At 40.3% G+C, this 20,915-nt stretch overlaps 1 protein-coding gene across 2 annotated transcripts in view; it reads left to right on the top strand.

The window, feature by feature from the left end:
• The first annotated feature begins 8,272 nt into the window (after positions 1-8,272).
• tfpia (tissue factor pathway inhibitor a) overlaps positions 8,273-20,915 on the top strand; it is a 38,229-nt gene continuing 25,586 nt past the window's right edge. The window contains exon 1 of one of the 2 annotated variants that reach the window (XM_029530733.1): positions 8,273-8,455. In XM_029530733.1, the coding sequence (XP_029386593.1) occupies positions 8,368-8,455 (88 nt within the window). In that variant the 5' untranslated portion in view covers positions 8,273-8,367. The remainder of the gene's footprint in view (positions 8,456-20,915) is intronic. The other variant, XM_029530734.1, reaches the window with a different exon arrangement.

Genomic DNA, 20,915 nt, shown 5'->3' with positions numbered 1-20,915 from the left:
TACAAAATAGATATTGGATTTAAAATTCAATTAAGCTGCTTTATTTTTGGGCTTTGGTGAAGGCGGGTCATTTTTGGAACCGCACAAGGGCTAAGGTCAGTGAATTGTTGGATTGTGTGTCAGTAACACACTGTCCTCTCAGTGTGTTTGCTCTGGCTCAGCTCCACCAATGTCATGTCATGTAATCTGGATAGAAGCTGTCTCTGCTGCTGAGGCCTCAGAAGTTACCAGTGCAATCAAAACAACCCGCAGGAAATATGTTGGTTCCCTAAGGATAGAGGAAATGACTAAGAATGAATGTCTATGATAAAAACAATAAATGTTACTTATTAATTTCTTATTCGGAGTTTAAACTATACTTGAACGTGTTTACTGTTAATGAATATTTTTCTTCACTCTGAAGGTAGCCGACTGACGGACACAAAAATGAATGAATTCATTTGAAAGTGAAGAGAGAACAAGTGACCAATTACAGTAACAGACAAAAGACTGCTAGGTTAAAAAAGGAACCCAACGCTGACCCCACTGCAGAGGGATTATTGGACAGAACATGGGCTGGGTGCTATTATGGAACCTCGACCCCACCCTAATTACTGGGTTACATATTAACCATACACGGGGTTCTTTCTTGTCTCATTACCTGATCATGTTTACACTGGAGCTCCTCTGGTTTTAACCACTGTGCTTCCATTCCTCTTGTGATGCTGTTACCTAGAATTTGAGTTTTGCTTTCTGCTCAGTGATCTAGTGTGAATCATCTTTGTTGTAAGTTGATTTTGTTTTTCAATAACCCCCCCTGTGCATGGCTGCATTTGGGACCACAAATCCTACCCTTTTGAACTAACCCCAAGTTTGAGAAACTCCCAAATGGGGAGCCGTGATTGGTGCAACTGATGTCAAAATCTACTGTCACCAAAGAGGAGTCTGTTTACATGATGTGGAATAAAATAACAGCAATGAGCTCCAACTCAAACTGACTATTTTCTGCATTTTGTAAACAATAGACCACATCTTTCCCCATCTGCCAACTACATATCCCTGACTAGATTAGCAACAGCATTCGTTATTCATTCGTCCATCCATCTTCTACCACTCCATTTACCACTACCACTGGAGCCAATCCCAGCTCACTCTGGGTGAGGGCAGGGTTCACCCTGGACAGGTCACCAGTCCATCACACAGAGACAGACAGAGGCCCACAACCACTCACGCTCACACTCAGACCTACAGACAGTTTAGAGTCACCAGTTAACCCAAACATGATGTCTTTGGAAGGTGGGAGGAAACCCACACAGACACGGGGAGAACATGCAAACTCAGCACAGAAAGGCCGGGGACTGAACCCACAACCTTCTTCTTGTGGGGTGACAGCGTTTAGCACTATGCTGCCGTGCTGCCTTATTGCATATTATTATTATTATTGTTGTTGTTATAGTAATAATCATAATAATTCCTCATTTCAGTTCCCTTCAAGATTAGCTGAATGTGACAAAAGCTAGAAATAGAACATTTTCTGAAAATAAAAATTTAAAACAAAATGCATAAAATAAATAAATAAATGCATTTATATTCAAAATCAGACTTTGTCAAAATTATTTTGAAATGGCACTTTGGATTATTTTCCGATCATTTTAATTTCATTAATATTGAAAGAGAACCCTAACTAACCCTGCTATAGGAATGATTGATGATTACAGCTCTTACTGATGAGTTCAGATGATCTGATGCAGCTGCATGTTAGTGGACCTCCTTAGTGGTGGATCTGAACTTTACCTTGCAAAGGGATAGGAGAAGCAGAACTTGAAGGAAGATCCTAGCTTTCTCAAAACAATCTGAGTGTTTCATTAACACTTAAAGAGTCTGCTTCATATGTCCAATCATACTGATATTTGTCTTTCTTGTCTTGCATTTGTACATATAGTTTTATTTAATAGATTGTGATATTAAAATAATTCACAGACCTGATCTTCCAGCTACTCACGCAGCACAAAATCTTCTAAGGAGTCTGTCGTTGATAGCAGCCCAGTTTTTAGCCTCGGGGTAAATCTGCAGGAGTTCCTGTTAAGAACTTTGGAAACAAGTAAAACAAATGAACTTAAGTGTTGAGATGAGCCTGGAAGGAAGCACCTGTTGGGAAGGAATAATAAGATGTCTGTTTTATAGTTTAGTCACACATAGAGTGCATTTACAAGTATTTGATTTCCTTTTTTGTGATGCAAAATTTTGTCAGTTCAGATTTCATCAATCTTTTGTCGCTACCAGCTTGATTCCAGCTGGATTTTAGCATACAATCCTCTCTGAAGCTTCTTCTCAGTGTTTCTATAAAAATACAAAGGAGAAGACAAATCAGCAGGACGCAGTAAAACCTCTATCAAACAAATCAAGCCAGGCTGCTGGATTTTGGAAGTCATATACAGTAGCTGTGACAAATGGGTGCTTATGGTTTTTTGATTTTCCTCTTTCCCATGAAATCATTTCAAAATAATTTTACGATAAAAATCCTCGGTTTATTTATTCATTTATTTATTTTTGGCTGTATTCATGTTAAAATGTTCATGGTTTGGGTTCCTTTGAATGGAAAAACTGAAATAGCTAAAATGGATAGATAGATGATAGATAGATTTATATTGACCTGATCTTTCCAGAGGGAAATCAGCAAATGTGCTTTGTTTCGAATATACGCAAGACTTTTCATTGAATGAACATTTACAACAGGTAGGTCAGCTATGACTTCCTTCAATGGACATTTTTGATTGTCCTAAACATTTTTCATACTAATTTAAAATAGAATAACAAGAAAACAGTGTAGAAGATATCCTTGAAAATTTGCTGCATTTCATACAGCTATAGAATAGTATGAGATAAAAAGAATTAATGATGGGAGAAGATGGTTAAAAATAGGAATTACTTAAGAGTTCGTAAGTGCTTGGATATACCACGTTAGCGAGAGGGAGAAAGCAGTTTTTCTTTTTCAAGGACAGATCCATAGTGAACTCAATGCCACAGTTTATCTTTTGTGTTCAAATGACTTCCCAGCCCAATAAGCCTTTGAAAACCATATATGTTCCTTCACAGGGTGGTGAAGGTGTTAATATGACTGATTCTTCATGGCTTTGCAGATGCTATACTTACTATCAGTGTTTGAGTTTGCAAGTTTTCACTTGCATAACTTCAATGTTAATTGTGCAAAAGAAAGAAAATCTAATTAAAATAGCCTCATCCATCTTTGCACTTCAATCTGTCGACTTGTGACATTTTGCACAGGAAGCATTATCGTTTTTTTATTTTTTACATTTTTTATTTATTTTATTGTTTATATTCTGGAGTGCAAATACAATATTAGTTAATCTCCTTGCAGATATAATATGACTCATCACCTTCTGGAGATGCAATTAAAGCAACTCATATATTCAACTGAGACTCGAGAGTAATCTAAGCAGGTTTCAGATGATGTACAGGGAACGGATGTACTGGGATATAAATGTGCTCTATGTGTTATGTTAATTCTCCCAAAATATCCAAACAACGATATTTGTGTTTCAGCTCCAGGTGGGGGAACTTCTGTGTATCTTTTTGTGAGGAGCAAAGAAAACACGGAGATGGATGGTGTGAATTGTTTAGACCGTAATCATTGCACCATTTCACATCAAAGAGAGCCATTTATTCTCTGGCCCCCGGGCGTCCAAGAAGTTAGAGAGATTACATTCAGACAGGTAATGATGTGCACCAGGTAGTTACAAAATCCAGAGGGAGGTTCAAATTAAAACCAGTAGGTGCTACAGCTGTGAGTCATGTTCTGTGCTCAAACTGTATACTATTGTAAAATGGGGCAGCTGGGTGGCAGAGTGGTTAGCGCTGTTGCACCACAATAAGAGGGTGGCGAGTTTGGTTTCTGTGCGTAGTTTGCCTGTCCTCCCCGTGCCTGTGTGGGTTTCCTCCAACCATCCAAAGACATCATGTTTGGGTTAACTGGTGACTCTAAACTGTCTGTAGGTCTGAGTGTGAGTGGTTGTTGGTCTCTGTCTGTCTCTGTGTGTCGGCCCTGTGATGGACTGGTGACCTGTCCAGGGTGAATCCCGCCCTCAGCCAGTGTGAGCTGGGATTGGCTCCAGCACCTGCGACCTGGAAATGGATAAGCTTTCGAAAATGAATGAATGAATGAATTTCTGTATTCAACCCACACATTGCTACTCAAGGACCATTCTTCATATCATATCACACTCAATCAAATGAAGAGTTCTAATGAATCATCCATCCATCTATCTTCCACCACTTTTCTGTTTCCTGGTTGTGGGGGGTACTGGATCCAGTCCCAGCTTACACTGGTTGAGGGCGGGGTACATCCTGGACAGGTCACCAGTACATCACAGGGCCCTACTGAATCATTAAATAGTTCATTGACCTGAAGGTTAACTCACTGTAAATCGTTGGCTGCTTTGTTTCACTTTACCATGGGGACCATTTTTAATTTGAACGCTGGTGAAAGAGTCATTATTCTCCTTTCTGAATCACCCACCATCCTCTGACTACTTTTAACCTTCCATTACAACTTGAAACAGTGAAGGCTCCAGTGGAGGATTTCTTATGGAGCTGAAGGACTGCAAATGTTATCTGAGCTAAACAGGGCATCCAGAAATGAAATGGTCTTCAGTAGGGCTTAATCCAAGTCTGTTGGGTAGAGCTGCAGTAAGACAGAGAGGGATGGCTGTAGGGCTTACTCCTGCCAGAGGAGAAGAAGCAGAATTACAATTACTGTATATGTGCAGGGGGAAATAAGAAAAAAAAAAAAAATCTATCACCACATTTCAAGCATAAACTTCAGGGAATTGGCTTGGAACTCCCATTGCCTGGAACTCCTCACAAGGGGCATTATGTTGGATTTTATCATATTGGCCACCCCTTTGAAAGGAAAGTATGTAAATTCCTCATGCCCATCACCTCTTGTACTTTTTTCATTTGGAAATCTGGAAACCCAGGAGTACCATGTCTCTGTGAAGTAACCAGGAGCAGTCAATGGAAAGACAAACAGTGAGGTCACTTTACTCTCTGTAACACACAGAGTGTCCCACTCCACTCCAACACACTGTTTTGAGTCAGAAATATTCAGGTCATGATATCGTGGGAAAATTACTGCATAGGAATTTCCATCAGTGCGGATTTGACCATGTAACTTTTACTTTCTCCCCCTCTGCAACTCTCCACTCTGGAGCTGGTGGGGGGAACCACAGATGCATGGTTTCCCTGAATAGAGTGAGTAATGGTTCTACAAGATTAGTCTCACAGACGAACACATTCTTGCCAGTTGACATCCCACAAAAGGGCACAATTGTACCACCAAGCATTCATGCTAAGAAACACAGAGACACACCATGACACACCACTAGGACTCTGGTGTGTTTTGCAAGTCATTCAGTCTAATTTCCAGCCCTCAAGACCAACTTTCTCTAAGGTGGTGAGATTATTCTGACTAAGTACTAAAGACAGAACACCATTCAAGTGTACATTTACCTATTTTTTAATTGTGATTTTTTTTTTTCATTAGATTTAAATTACGTCCTATTACTGCATACATACATACACCAGAGTAATACAGTTTAAAAGAAATATCCCAATAAAAATATTGTGCAAACACTGCACCTTTGTAGCCAGCTCATTTGAAAAATAATTGACAGGGGCATATATAGACTGTTTATAGAGTGAAGAGTTTGGGTCTCTAAAGTGAACCAATGGTGAAGAGCTTTAAATCTTCATTTCATTTAATAACCATCAGGGGCAACACCACGGGCAAAAAACACACATCCAAAAATAAAACCAATAATTGCTTTCACACAATTGATTACTTCATTTTTGTGATGGCTAGTGCACCTGCATCAGAATATGAATCAGAATATGACTCAATAAAAAGGTAACAGTCATAGTTTACCCAGGGTGGTTGATCTGATTCAACTGAATCACACCATCTACATAAAACTATCACATTCAATTATCTTAAAACCATCTACATGTTTTATTATTTTATTGTACACCTTTATTTGCTAAAGGGAGGTGGACCAAGTCTTTGCCCTCTCCCTCTTCCCTATCGCACTCACATTGATACCTCCTCGGAACTCACCAGTCCTGCATGACCGCCGTCTTTTTCTCCTGGCCGTTAAGTTGTATGAGTTCCATGAGAGCAGTTGTGGTTGGGGATGCTGGCTTGATGGTACCTCAGCTTCCCTCTTGAGAAAAGAAACAAATATTAACCTTCCCTGCGCAGATTTTCCCAGCTGTTCTGGGGAACTGAACCAGGACCCCCCTGTCACAGTCTTGTCTGGAATGACAGGTTGTCTTGGCAACAGAGCATGGTTATTACTTTCTGAGCTATTTCCAATATCTTTCACTTTCCTTGACAGCATTTGGAGTTTGTACGGAATATAAATACACATTTTTTTTAACAGCTTTACAATTAAAAGAGACACTGTTGAGGACCAAGCAGTTAAAGAAAAGAGAGGACAAAGGATTTTATTTCACTCAAAATACAGTAGAAAAGAAACAGTTGTATATAACTGGAACTTTTAACTGAGCTCAGAGGGACAGAAGTCTACTCAAAAATTACGCCCAAGAAATCAGAATCTTAATTTCATTAAACTCAAGATGTTAAGCTAAACATACATACTGGCTGATCAGCATGTTAGAAACACAAAAGGGAAAACAACCCTGTCTTTGATTCAATCCATTTATTGGGTCTCTATATTTAATTTGGCTGCACCATCAAACATTAGTTTGGACCGAAGCAGGAAGAACTAAAACAGCAGCCGTGGTAGTTCAAAGAGAAGCAAAGACAAACAAAATAACTTGAATAATCCAAATTGATGATGATCCAATTTGTTCACCACATTTATTATGTAACAACAAATGCAAATCTAAACCCAACCAAATTCCTCTGCTCTGTGTAGAGACTGCAAAGAAAACAACAAAGCCTGCGGTGATGCTGTGTTGGTCTGCAATAGTTGGAAATGACAACTCGTCATTATGCTGGTGTAGTTCTGAAATGAAAAGAAAATGGTTTGAAAGAAAGCTGTTCAAACCTAGATATGTGCTGGAGGGGGTCTCCCCAGACTGTGGAACTGTGACTGTAAACCTCCAAATATCCCAATACAGTACTTTCACGCTTTTGGCCTGATTTTCTTTTGTTCCATAAATCATATCAGAAAACGGATGCAGACCTTAATCCTGTGTTATATAAAGGAAGTGGCCAGGTTTTCAAAACCTTGTACTGTTTGTAGCTATGTGGAGGCTCCGGCATGAGACAAAGCCCTGTTTACTGAGGCTGCTATGGCACTGAAAACCTGAACACCAGTCAAGTACATTTTATTTTTAAATCGTCAAATTACACATTTGTTTCCGAAGGCACTATGGTCTGTTCAACAGATGAAACCCACCTTTAAACCTTGATAGAGAATAAGACTTCAGCGCAGCCATACATGAAGATGAAAGCATTTTTTCTTATTCAAATTGACCTACAGTGAATGTAATCCTCAGCTTTGGCAGCAGTGCAGCCATTTCTACTTAACATAGTGTGTTACCACAGAGAAATTCAACGTGGTATTTAACACAGTGTAATGGACTCATTTAAATTATGACAATGTGAGGTGCAAAGGTCATGGCAGAGTACAATTTCAGTGTGTAGCCTATGTGGCGAGCAGAAATGAAATTGCTCTGTGTGTCACCTCAGCAGAGGTCTGGAGGAGCTGAGAGACCTTTCAGACCTTTCCCAAAGCCCATTACTCAGGTACGAAGTTTCCTGAATGAAGAAGACAGCTGAGTCCCACTAATGGGCTTCAGATGAAAATTTCCCTTCACTCTGAGATGAATTGCTATGGATCAAAGTGTTGCTGAGAGCCCGAAAAGATGCAACCTGGGGCCAACACTGCACAGTTCATCAACTCCCAACAGAGACGGAGAGATGATGTGTGGATGCTTAGCAGCGGGATCAATTACCCCATGGGATGTCTTTGTTTTCTCCAGCTATTATTACTTTCATTGTTGTCATAATTGTTATATCAGCATTCCGCCTTATGCTCATTTGGAAAGAATGTAAACATGTAATGTGATAAAATAACATCTATACAGATCTTTTGTTGTTGTTGTTGTTGTTTGTTTTGGTTTTTTTTTTTTTTTTTTCATTTTCAGTCAACGTTCTGACTCAGGGGAAATTTGATTGCCCATCCAGGAAATTACTGGGAATATCAATTTCACTGTTATCAGACGGAAGTACGCACCCACACATACACTGTCACGCAGTTTCACTCCTGCAGCTTGATAAGTTGAAGGCTTCAGTTTCACTCCAGGCTTTACATTGAGCGGACCGGTCCTCCCTTCAGCGCCATGATTCTGCCCAGTTACCGGTGGCTCCTGTGCGCCTTCTCGCTTTCCTGCGTCGCTCTTTTGGGGACGTGTAGAAGACATGGACAAGGTAGGAAGAGTGTGGAAACAACATGTTATTGGGTTTCTTGGGCAGTGAGAGCCTGCCGTGGTGCGGCGGTGGGGCGAAGTTCTCCACCCCGCAACTCGTGCGTAAAGTTCAACCGAGTCCAAATGTTGCGCTTCTACACACTGCAACACCCTCAAGATTCAGTTTAATGTGCTTTGAACGGTTCATTTGGTGTGTCAGCCGACAGTATGGGTTATTTTTGCTGCTATATTGGTATAATGCCTACCCCTCGTTCTTCAGTTGCGCTTCGGAGGGATTCGTGAAACTGGCTAAAAGTAAAAAACCTACTGTTTTCTGCAGCTTTGTTCAAGAGCTGCCTTATATCCCATAAACTAATAACGCATGTTCTTCTACTTTAACTTGTGTTTTTTAACGGAAATTCCTCTCTGTATCAACACCACAGCTGATTTACGACTTAGTTTGTTTTGTTGTGTTTGGAGGCCTTTCAAGTTCTTGTTACTGTGTAGAAGGATGTGGCGTCATTCAGGGCCAAAGTCCAGATTCACAGCAGTTCTGACACTAAGACTGGACCACCTGACACCTCCTCCCCTTCTGCCATGCTATAACCACAGCCTGCAGGCAGTAATGAGGCTCCTGGAAATGGGTGTCACACAGCCAACACACTGCAAAAGGTCTCAGGAGAGGCAGGTCTGCTCCAAAGTTGAGGAGAAGCTGTAATATTCCCTTCTGACATCCCTAACAGCAAACACTGTCCAGGTCTGACTTCGCTAATGATAGCCGTGCGGCTGGGAGGAAAGTACAGAGAGGTTGTTGTGAAAGTTTGAAGGTCATGTTTTGGATTCAGGTCTGGTTGACGAACTGTAGCTTTCACTGTACGCCTTCAGGGACAATGTGTGCCGGGTTTTATGTTTCATTGTGCATTAGGCTTTACAGTCTATGAGCAGGATTTGTAATCATGAAACTCTTTATCGAGGCAAAATGCGATATGTCATTGTCTCTAGCAAGAATTTCCAAATAATTCATGTAAGCATTGTCCTGTAATCTTCTCAGTAATTCCATATTCCATAATAAGGACCATTGTATCCAACTGAATGCATAAAGTACAGTCAAGCATGTTAACATTTATTTTCCCCTTGGTCAGGCCAGCTTTTAACTCCTGTTAGCCCCCCTGGACCCAAACTTATGAGTGGGCCTTTTTTCCCACAAATTGCATGTCAGAATGTGGCACAGTCTTGATGTGCTAAAAGACCCATTAGATCCAGTGCACAATGCAGAATAATAAAGCAGGCTTATCATACTGTCGCCAAAGGCCAGGAACCAACTGCTATCTCAGAAATAATCAAGATGATCCGCATTGTCAAAGTCATCAAAATACCACAATAACATTTCCAAAGCTAAATACCTAATAAAAACTAATGACAAAATAATGATTGTAACAATAGTAAGTATATAATTGTCAGATCGTTGTTCATGTATAGAGTTCTTTGGTAGAAAGAATAGGGGCAAGCTGTTTGTCGGCTCCTCCTGTTTGTGTACATATGCAATCATATTTCTAAAATAATTCCAGCTGCCAGTGCAGTGAAGATAGTGCTGCTGTGATGTGTTTGTTGTGGTGTGTATTATGGCTACTGAACAGTTAAGAGCTGCACAAATTGAATTAGGAGGACATAAAACGTGTTATTTTCTGTTACTAAGTGATTTGATCCAACTTTGAAAAAAACTCTCCAGGGCAGATAACAACATGACAGGACACATTTCTTAATATTATGCTTCAGGCCAAACTACTGTTTGAAATAACTGCCAAATTTTTCGAGGGCTGATGTAATGGTGGGCCTTAGGGGCAAAGGAGTGGCTGTCAATAATTGCTAACACTGTTATTTAAATGGTACAATACATGCAGTATTGGAAATGATTTTGATTTAATTAAAGTTTTAACTGGCACTACTCAAAGAAACTTTACTTTTTGCTGCATGTAGTTGCTGCTACTTCTTTTTTCCATTGTATTGCACTGACAAATAAATCTTGAAAATTTTAGTGCAGCCAATACTGGACTGTTGATATCAATATTAGGATTTTAAAAAATGCTAAAATGGTTAGCTGCCTCACTGGATAATATCCCGTAAAAACACATTAACACATTTTCTGTATGGATTCCTCACATCTATACGAGTTTGAAACATAAGCAGTGCTCTCCACTGTAAATATTACGTAATGCAAACACTGTTTCTGCAGGAGTTTAAACATGATTTGGTAATCTCATTCTCGCTCTCTCCCTGACTTCTAGGCTAACACACACACTAATAATGAATCTGCAATGAGCAGGTTGTGTGTATTAATATGTACATATTTATGAGTGTCATAAATACAATGAATAATAATAATAACAACAAAAACAACAACAACAATGCAACAGTTGGGCTGTAGGAGCCATGTATTTGGTTTGTCCTCTTCTGAGTGGACGGAGTTGCATGCAGGCATGCATTGAGAGATGTTTTAGTTGATTTGGTAAAAAAAAAAAAAAAGAAAAGAAAAGAAGAGAAGCAAAGTTTTCGAGTGCTCCGTCTTCCCTTGAGTATACAGGGACATAGCCAAAACACCTACATTCCATTCATCTCCTGTTTCGTCCTCAGAGCTAACAGCAAATGGTCAAACATGGTGTGAATATATTTGAATTTGAATGTATCTTAGTTGTATAAGTTAAAGGATTTAACATCTTTATCCCCTCTCCTCGATCAAGCATTCTCCGCCTTTGCTTCTAAAAAAAGGCAGCCATTTTCCACAAGCCGCGATTCCCATTTATTGATGGCTTAACATTTGCAAACGGCACACATTTTCCACCTTAACTTTACAGCAGAAGAGGACAAATATGCTCAGTGCTTAAATACTAGAAGGGAAAATTTTAGCCTTGTGGCCTTAAGACAAAAACATTAACATTTTCCTGTTATATTTGTCAGCAATCAGATATAAGAGAAGACAAGCTTTAGATAAATACATTTGGGGCATGTACACTACAGTGGCCTTCAACGAGGTTTTGCTCAAAGTGGAAAATTAGGTTTTAGTATTTGCATATGTTTTGGGGGCTGCGGAGATGTACAACAGAAAGGGGACTGGCTGAGCCTTTTGGAAATTTAGCATCAGTATCATTGGTGCACGGTTCTGGTTGCTTCACTAATTGTCTCATGGAGGCGTAAACATTGTATCTCATTAATTTGTGGAGAAATTTAATTAGATGCTCACTTTCTGTTTGAAGTAATCCTTTTATTAGGGTGCCTCAGGCCATAGAGAGAGAGAAAAAAGTGCTTAGCATGTGCCATCTTAATTAGCGTTTGCAAAAAGAGCCAGACTTCAGAAAAGTACTGACCTACACTACCGCTAAAAACTGTGAAGCTGGACACTTCTCCGTCTTGTCCATTATAAGGTGAAGCTTAACGGTGTTTTTGTATTTTCTGCAGGAAAATGTGTGTTTGGTTTTCGACATGAATGTCACAGAGAAGCAGTCTCACTGCAGCAGAAGCATCAGCTCCATCTGGGAGCCACTCCGCCATTATTAGTTTGGGTGTTCACTGAAAAACATGGCAGGAACTTCATTCTGAGCTAAACTTTGCGCTTTAGCTCAGGCTGTGTCTTTGGCGTGTGGCGTTTGTTGAGTTGCGTTAGGCTTCTTGTTGGCTGAAGTTAGTTGAGTTATTTATCTTTGTGCTGTTGAAGACTGACCGGACTGCGGATTGGATTAATCTGCTGTGAAACTTGATGTTTTTGACTCGTGTTGATTATTAGACTAGACTTTCTGAATATGGATGTGTGAACATGCTGTACAGTGTGTTGTGTTGTACCATTTATATTCAGGTCTATGGGCATTAAAAATTAGCCCAATGTGTATGTCTTTGTGGAAAGAAGTACACATGCAGGCACATGTAAAGCCTGTAAACCTCACACAGAAAGGCCCAAGGGGCCCCTCAGGCCTTAGAATTAAACTCAGAACCTTCTTGCTAACCACCAGACCACTGTGTTTGGAGAGTGATGAATAATTGAAAACATAGCAGGGATTGGGCAGCCTGGCGGCATAGTGGTTAGCGCCAATAAGAAGAAGATTGCGGATTCAGTTCCCTGGCCTGGGGCTTTCTGTTTAGAGCTTTAATGTTCTTCCTTTGCCTGTGTGGGTTTCCTCCCACCGTCTAAAGACATCATGTTTGGGTTAACTGGTGACTCTTAATTTGTCCGTAGGTCTGAGTTTGAGTGTGAGTGGTTGTTCTCTGTCTGGCTCTGTGATGGACTGGTGACCTGTCCATTATTGTCCTCACCCAGAGTGAGCTGTGATTGGCTCCAGCATTCCCTGTGATAAATGAATAAATTCATAAAATAAATAAATAATAAATAAATTAATAAAAGGGATATCCTGAACTGATATCAAACATTCTCTGCTATAAAACATCTTCAAACTAAAAATCAGTTGGGGGTAGGGGATCCGATTTGTTTAGATTTGGAAGAACCTCTGCTTTATGGATAAACTTTTGGATGCACAAAGAAAAAAACAAGCAAATGACATATGCATGCAATGCTCTTTCAACACCAGAATTGCTTGTGTTGTAAATGTGGGTAAACCTGCAAAAAACGCTATTGACTCATTTTATATGGCCAGCTGAGTTTGCCCTTCTGAGACACAGGTACACAGATCCGTTGTCAGACTCCTGTAAGTGTCAAAGCCTCCATACGAGACAATTGTGTGCTTTTGAAACTAATCTTGGGGCTGCCGTGGTTCATTCAATCTTGTGAGGTAACTCACGTTTGTTGTTACAAGACACCTCAGCACGAGAAGCAGTGAAGCTTGTGCTCACCAAAATGTTTTCTTTACATCTCTGGTGATCTGGCGTGTTTTCTGTTGCATCTATGTCTTTGAAATTCTTCTGTAATTGAATCGTGGCTGAGTACTGTAGTCAACTGTACACACTATTACCATGTGTTGGTATGGTTAGTGTGTAATAGGGTTCAAAGGTTTCATTCACTGCTGTCAGTGTTCCCGCACATGAGCTGAACCTGAAATATGAATTTCCAAATTTGGCAAGAATATGCAAATACCGTTTTGTTGTCCTAAACTTATAGTCCCAGTGCTTATGGTTTTGTGTTTGCTTTTTAGGAATGCCTGATGTTTTCCGCATTGAGCAACAATAATCTGTTGCAGAAATGAGAAGGCGTGATCCATAATGACGGCAATAAACCCATAAACTTTGCTGTAATGAATCAATTTTCTTTTTGCTAATCATCAATCCCTCGTACATCAGCATAAATCTCTAAAGGTGACATCGCTCTGATGTGGAAAAACAGGCTTGATTGAATCCCACTGGTGCATGTGACCTATTTTTGACATTCCCCGCTAGCTCCCAGACAGTATCACTGTAAGTTACTGTACTTCTCAGAGGCAGAATATTAAATCTTGCTGCAGGTGAAGCCTCCAGGTAAAACACTGCTTGTTCAGTCACATGCTTGTTGTCTCAGCCCTAGAACTCAACTAGAATGATTGTGAATTTCAATAGCTTTATGTATTATTTGAACCAGTGCTGCCTATTGGTACACAATAGGACGAAGAGGGGGGAGACTGGGAAGATGTTCCGACACTTACATTGCATATTTGATTTGGGAAAATGTGTGACTTTTGTTCGTCTTACGCTGATTAAAAACGCCCACATATTGTTAAGATCAAGAGATACTGATTTGTCTGCTGCAGAGGTTAAAATCAAAGGCCCTTTGGTGTAAAACATGACAAAGAAAGAAAGCTACCGCAAATATGAGGAGAGTGAATTGTCAGACATGAGTGGGAGTGATGAAAGACAAGAATACCGGGAGGACCCTAACCCTAACCCACTCATGAATGAATTCGAAAAATCCAGCTAACAATTAACGTGAGCACGAAGTTCGAAGTTTCAGTTTCTCCAGTTTACAACACAGATTCTCTAACAGAAAACCTTGTCCCAGAGAAATTGTTTCTGACGGTCAGAAAGGCTGATTATATTGCAATGGTGAAAGAGCATGTAAGAGTAAATGGCGGTCAGGTCAAGCACAACACAACCGTGTTGTCTTCTGTCTTCTGTAGGAATAGGAGGAATACTTACTTGGCTCCGTGTTTAGCGAGAATATGCTGTTTCTTCGGCCAGTTTTTTATTTTTTTATTTTTTTCATTATTATTTCTTTCTTTATATTTTTCCAGTTATATCAGGGGAGCAGCTGGAGAGCAGACTTGTTTCCAAAACCAACAAGCAAGACATCTCTTTGCCATCTTATTTGCTCACTAGTAAGGTGATGATATCTTAGCTGACAGGCAATCAGAGCAAGTGGATAAAATGAGTTTCATGATGCAATGTTACAGCTGGAATCGTATGGCTTCAGCTTTCCGGTGAAAGATACAACTATTGAGCTTGTGTTTACTCTGATAAATAGCTAATGTTAGTAGCATTGAATGTGTTATTTATTCTGTATTGACCTCTCTTTCTGAGGACGCATTGTGCCCAAAAACTCAATCAGCAGTCATTTGGATAGTAAATTAATTGCTTTATTAGACAAAATAAGACAAATGTTCTCTGGTTCCAGCTAATGCGTGTACTGCTCTTGTCTGTTTTGCACCATTCTAAACTGAATATCTTTGGGCTGTTGACTGTTGGCTGAGTAAAATAAAGCATTTGGGAAATTTTAAGTGACAATTTTTTTTTTGCAGTTCAGCATTTTCTTGTATTAATGATTTTGTGATAGGTTAATCATTAGCTGAGACCATCGACCGCATGTTAAAGTATGTGGACAGCAGAGTCTGCAGCTGGAGACTCATAATTAGTGTCTGTCTGCAGCTCACAGTACATGGAGCTGTAATCTATTCAATGTTGACACAAAGTTGGATAAATAGTTCATATTTTGCACTGAGGGTGAATGTCACCAACAAGGAGACTAATTAGGAATGTGGTTCTGTGTTCATGCTTTCATGACTCACTCCCTTTGTTTTGTTTAAAAAGATAATGCTATCTTTCCAAGCCTGCAAAGTTTATGTGGAAGGGTTCAACTGGCCATCTGCAAATGGATAAGGCCATGGTAGAGTTTCCTGTAAGAGCCGGAGTGACAATTATTGTCAGGGGGGTTTATTATAAGGAGGGGAGTTCAGGAAGTGATGTGTCTTGTACACTGAGCTTGTGGCTGATAACAGCTGATGAGCAATGTACAGATGCCTCATTGGAAATATAGTGTGTTGAAAAAGTCTTCATGCCCCTTTGCTTTGTATACGCTGTGCTGTGGAGTAGATTTAACTGGAAGTGGATACAATTTGCTTCCACATCGATCTACACTGAAATCACCTTTTATCATTGATCAAACTCTGAAATCTTTCTATGTCAAACAAGTTCATTTTGCCTTCTGAGATCTTTGATACAGACCCCTTAATAAATACTTCTCAGAAGCACGTTCTTGAGTCTTTGTGGGCAGGTCTCTACAAGCCCTGCAGAGCTGGGTTTGGGCAGTTTCTCCCTTTCGCCCTGGCAGATCTTCCAGATCTCCCTCAGACTGGGTGGCAACTCCCACATTCAGGCCTCTCCACAGATGGTTTAAGGAAAGTATTGGTTTTGGTTGGGCCCAAAATTAACAGACAGTGTCTTGTCCCAAAGTCACTGGAGCATCCTCTCGTGTGTTTTAGGTCAGTGTCATGCTAAAAGGTGAACCATGCAGTCTCGGGTCATCTTCATTTTAACACAGATTTTACTCAAAGACCTCTCTGTGCCTTGTCCTTGTATTTTAATTAATATGTATTGTATTCTTAGAAAACTCGAGGAAGAGTTTTGATCCTGGCCTGCAGAATGAATTGTGGGACGTTATATTTAATATGTTCAATTAGCTCAATGTGACACATTTCGAAATTGACATGTTATGAGGATAATTGGCACAGACAGGCTGCACCTGATCACAGTCATACTGTAAATCATCCATCTATCCATCATCATTTACAACCCTTATCCGTGGAGGATCGTGAGCCCGTACCAGCTGACAGTGGTTGTTGGGGGCGACACCCTGGACAGCTGACCAGTTTATCGTTGGATCAACGTGTAGGGACCGTCACACTCAGGCCTACAGGAAATTTAAAGTTAGTGATGATGATGTTCTTTAGTGTAGTAGTACCATAAGTGGCCTGTGATTCGAACCCAGAACCTTCTCACTGTGAGGTGACAGCTCGAACATATACAACTTTTTGATTTGTTTTTTTATAAATTTGCACAAATGTCTGCAACGTGTTTTTATTTCCATGTAGTTTTATTGACTGCAGATTCATCTGGAACTTTTTATCCATTGAATGAAATTTGTAGCTTGAAGGGGTCTGAGTTGTCTAATAAACTGAATTATCACATTTTTCACTTTAAATGCATGTTGCAAGGACTATAAACATTTATCTCAGTTTTCCCTAATATGCTATTACATATTGGAAAAACCTACATCGTCTCACAAGAAGTAGTGCAGACTAATTATGAGCTTTTCACTCAACTATAGCTGTAGATATGAGTAAGGCATACAAAAGGTTTAGCAAGTAAAAAAGGTGGACTAAGCCTGAACTTGCTTAAGTGGCACTCAATGATAATACGTCTTCATCCTGTGCCAGTTCAGACAAGGAGGGAGTGAATGCTGGATGTTATTGACAGCTTGATGTTGATTCCCATTGAAACTGAGCTTTTTCAGCAGCACCCTGAAGCTGTTCACTTGTATGAACTTGCAATACGTGTCTAATTGGCAAAGCTAGCCATGAAAAGGGGACAGATCTGAATTGAATTGATATCAATTTTTCAGGTAGAACGGGAGAGGCTCCAACGGCTAAGTCGTGGCAGGGTGTCTCTTTTTGCCACCCCCGCCCCCCCAAAGAGCGTTGTCAGGTTCAATGAAGGTCTCGAGCAAACACAGCATAGCTCTTCCTCAGCATACAATGATTTATTTACTAAATGTTCTCCTATCTTGTCTTTATCCGAAAGAGATGCACCGGACCGTGACCCACAAAGAATGGGACATTCTGTACCCATTCTATAAGTCATTTAAATTCTTAGAGTATGAGACTGGCAGTTTTGTGTTAACAGCAATGTTTTACCACTTGCAGGAAAAAAATGCTAATTTGTGAATGTGTTATCAGATTTAAAAAAAAAAAAAAAAAAAAACTAATAAAGAAGGAAACAGCGGATTACTGACATGTAAGATGAGTCGTTTTTTAATGGAATAAATTTGTTTGTGAGCACTCTTGCTTGGATCCCATTCTCTGCATTTGTTTGTAGTAGTCAGTAGTCGTGGCTACCTGAGTATGAATCTGTATGTACCTGCTTTTGTCGCCATGGTTACTATAATCACAGTCATGTCTCGTTAGTTGTCAGAAATCAAATCAAATCAGATTTATTTGTATAGTGCCAAATCATAACAAAGTTACATCAAGGCACTAGATCGAACTCTTTATAAAATGATTTAAAGAGACCCAACAGATCCCCCGATGAGCACTTGGCGACAGTGGCAAGAAAAAACTTCCTTTAAGAGGCAGAAACCTTGGTCAGAACCAGGCTCAGGGGGGGCGGCTATCTGCCTCGACCAGTTGGGTAGAGAGAGAGAGAGAGAGGCATGGGAGGAGGCAAAGTTAGGTAGAGTAGAAATGAATGATGAGGATGAACACTTGGTTAACTTTGTTGAACTGTCATGGATAATAGTCGCAGCTGCTACTTTCACGTGGGAATTGAATATCGCTCTCCTGTGTTACATACCTTTTTTTTTTTTAATCCATCCATCAACCCCAGCCTCCTCTTGACTTTGACTTTGTAATTTTATGAATTGCTTCGCTGCGTTTAATTACTGCGACCATTGACAAACGGAAAGGAAGACAGAGCGTCAGTCGGAATGACTATGATGAGCCCTTATGTAATCTAACTATGCCATTGTTTTTTCTTTGTTTTGCAGTTGCGCTGCCTCTAATATTCATTTTGCCTGAAAACAGTGCTATTTAAAGAGCGAATCGACGGTTCAAACATGTAGATCAATGACAGGGCCGACAAGTCTGCAGACGGTCCCAGCAGCAGCAGGGTTAATCCCTCACAAGAAAAAAACAAAAAAAACAAAACACTTTCAGTCTCAGCGGCGCACGCCAACTGCCAATAAAAGAAGCATTACATTTTTTTTCCTCATTTGTATTGTCTCAGTGAGAAGGTGCTCTGCAGAAAAGAACTGCTATATATCGATCCTGTCATTTCATCTACAGCGTATCTGCTGTACAGTACCATTGGTTGTGGATGTAATTTGTGCAGATGGGGAGCAAGGTTTTGCTCTTGCCTTCTGTCTGTCGCATTGATCCAACTGTGTAATCAGATCCCCATCAAATGAGCCTAATACACAAACTTAGGAGTCCTCTGGGATCCATGCAGTGTTTGACAAATGACAGCTTCCAGGCTTGAAATTACGCTGTCTGGTTCGGGCAGATCTCCTCGCTCAGTGGTGGGGTGGTGCCTTATAGGACCATTTGTGCCACTTTGTGGACAAATTGCTGTGAAAGGTTATTGATGGGAGGAGAGAGAGGCTGCTGGACTGTCAAGAGGTGTTTTTCCAGCAGTTTGAGGCAAACCGGCACTAAATCTAAGCACAAAACTACACATGAAGGCAGCCCAAAACCTATGACAATTATAAATACCTTGCACAATTCAAGTTACAGGCATCACTCAGGGAAGGGCAGAGCTGGACATCACAAGACATTGGATTTGCGCAACACTCTAATGACCTCAATATTGTGCTTTGCTTGCTGTGGCGGATGTGGCGTGCTTGGCTTCATCACAGACAGCCTCAAGTGCTCATTGGAGCGGTTTGCAGCCCAACGTGATGAGTGTCAGCCTGACCCGAGTCTGAGGCCATGGTTCTCAAGATAGGAAAAACCGGGAGTGCTCCCTCTGTTTGGGAAGTGTCCCAAGTGACGGTGCTGGAGTTTCTGTGGGTCTTGTTCATGGCTGAGGGCAAATTGTAGCTGACAGATTAGAGTAGCTTCAGCAGCAGTCTGATTCTCGTACTGGGCCGTCAAGGGGGAGAAGGAGCCGAGCTGGAAGGCTTAGTTAGGCGCATGAGCTTTTTGCAATGAGACTGCAGACACAATTGGTTGAAATGTGCATTGTAAGGGGTCATCTGATCAGGATGTCTCCTTGGTGCAGAGACGCTGGATGCTTTCCAATTTACTGGGAAGAAACAGGCACACCCAGACCTTGTTTGTGGGACGTACTCCAGGTCTGGGGAAATCTTGGAGTCCCTTAGGAGGAAGTGGAAAGCATTTCAGGGGAGAGGAATATCTCTCAATGGTTATTTATCATCTTTTTCAAGACTCAAAAAAGACCACAGGAAGTTCTGGCTGACAAACTCTCCTTTATACTCCATATGTTGCACATGCAGCGAGCCTTCGGGGCGGCTACGCTGAAGCAGAGTACCCCTCCTGGCCTCAACACATGTCATATTTCAAATTTATTCAGAAATTATGCGTGAGAAAAACACAATATTTAAGTTGTATAGAGCATGTAAACATTTCAGCTGCAACATTGAAGATGCATGCAGGAAAACAGGTACTCTTAAGGTTGGTATAATGATATGACGGGTTTTTGACTAAATGTGATTGAGCTACTTGGTGGCTGTTTTTCAGAAACCTGTTGCATGTTACAGCACATTTTATAAACACGACTTGACAAAAGAGATGGGGCGCAAGCTCACATTGAATATTCAGTTCATATTGCAGTTATAAAACACTGTATGAGACCAAGACTCAATAATGAGGTGTTAAAAAGTTTGAAATTATAAGATAAACAGTAAAATAAATAAATAAATATCAATAAATACCCTGAAAAACTGAACAATACATTCTGATTTTCCAGCACTTCCAAAGTAACTCAAATATTGTGTTTTATCTGTTGCTGTGGACATGCAAAAAAGGTTTAAATAACAGTTTAGGCAGGTGTTTCTTGTTAAATAACAATACATATTCATGGCTGGAATGATTCTATAATGTTTGTTTCTAACAATTGTCATAAGTCACAGTTTTACTTAGGGTTAGCTGACACATTCTTTCTTTTCTGCTGTTGAGTCAGGCATTGTTAAAATAAAAATAAACTGGATTAAACATAATGTGGCCTCGGGCATCAAGTGTTATGTCTTTAATGGCATCTGATAACGTACTTATGTTTGAGCTGAGTTAAGAACCAACAAGATTGCATGATGTGGCTACGTCTCTCTTCAGGTTCATATTTACAGAGTTAGTAATCGGTCTACATTGTATGTTGCTGACTTGGTTTATTGTAATTAGTGCTCATCTACAATTAAATGAGGCCAATTACAAGTTTTCCTTCGGGGACAATGAACAATGTCAGAATCAGACTTTGCCAGTCCTGAGATAACAAGACATTGCCTTTCTGTTTCAACTTTGATCATGCTCTGATAGCTTCACTTGGTATGAATGAATAAGCTGCACATC

The sequence above is a fragment of the Echeneis naucrates genome, chromosome 21, assembly GCF_900963305.1.
Source record: "Echeneis naucrates chromosome 21, fEcheNa1.1, whole genome shotgun sequence".
Lineage (NCBI taxonomy): Eukaryota > Metazoa > Chordata > Actinopteri > Carangiformes > Echeneidae > Echeneis > Echeneis naucrates.
This window is presented reverse-complemented; position numbering and strand designations above follow the sequence as displayed.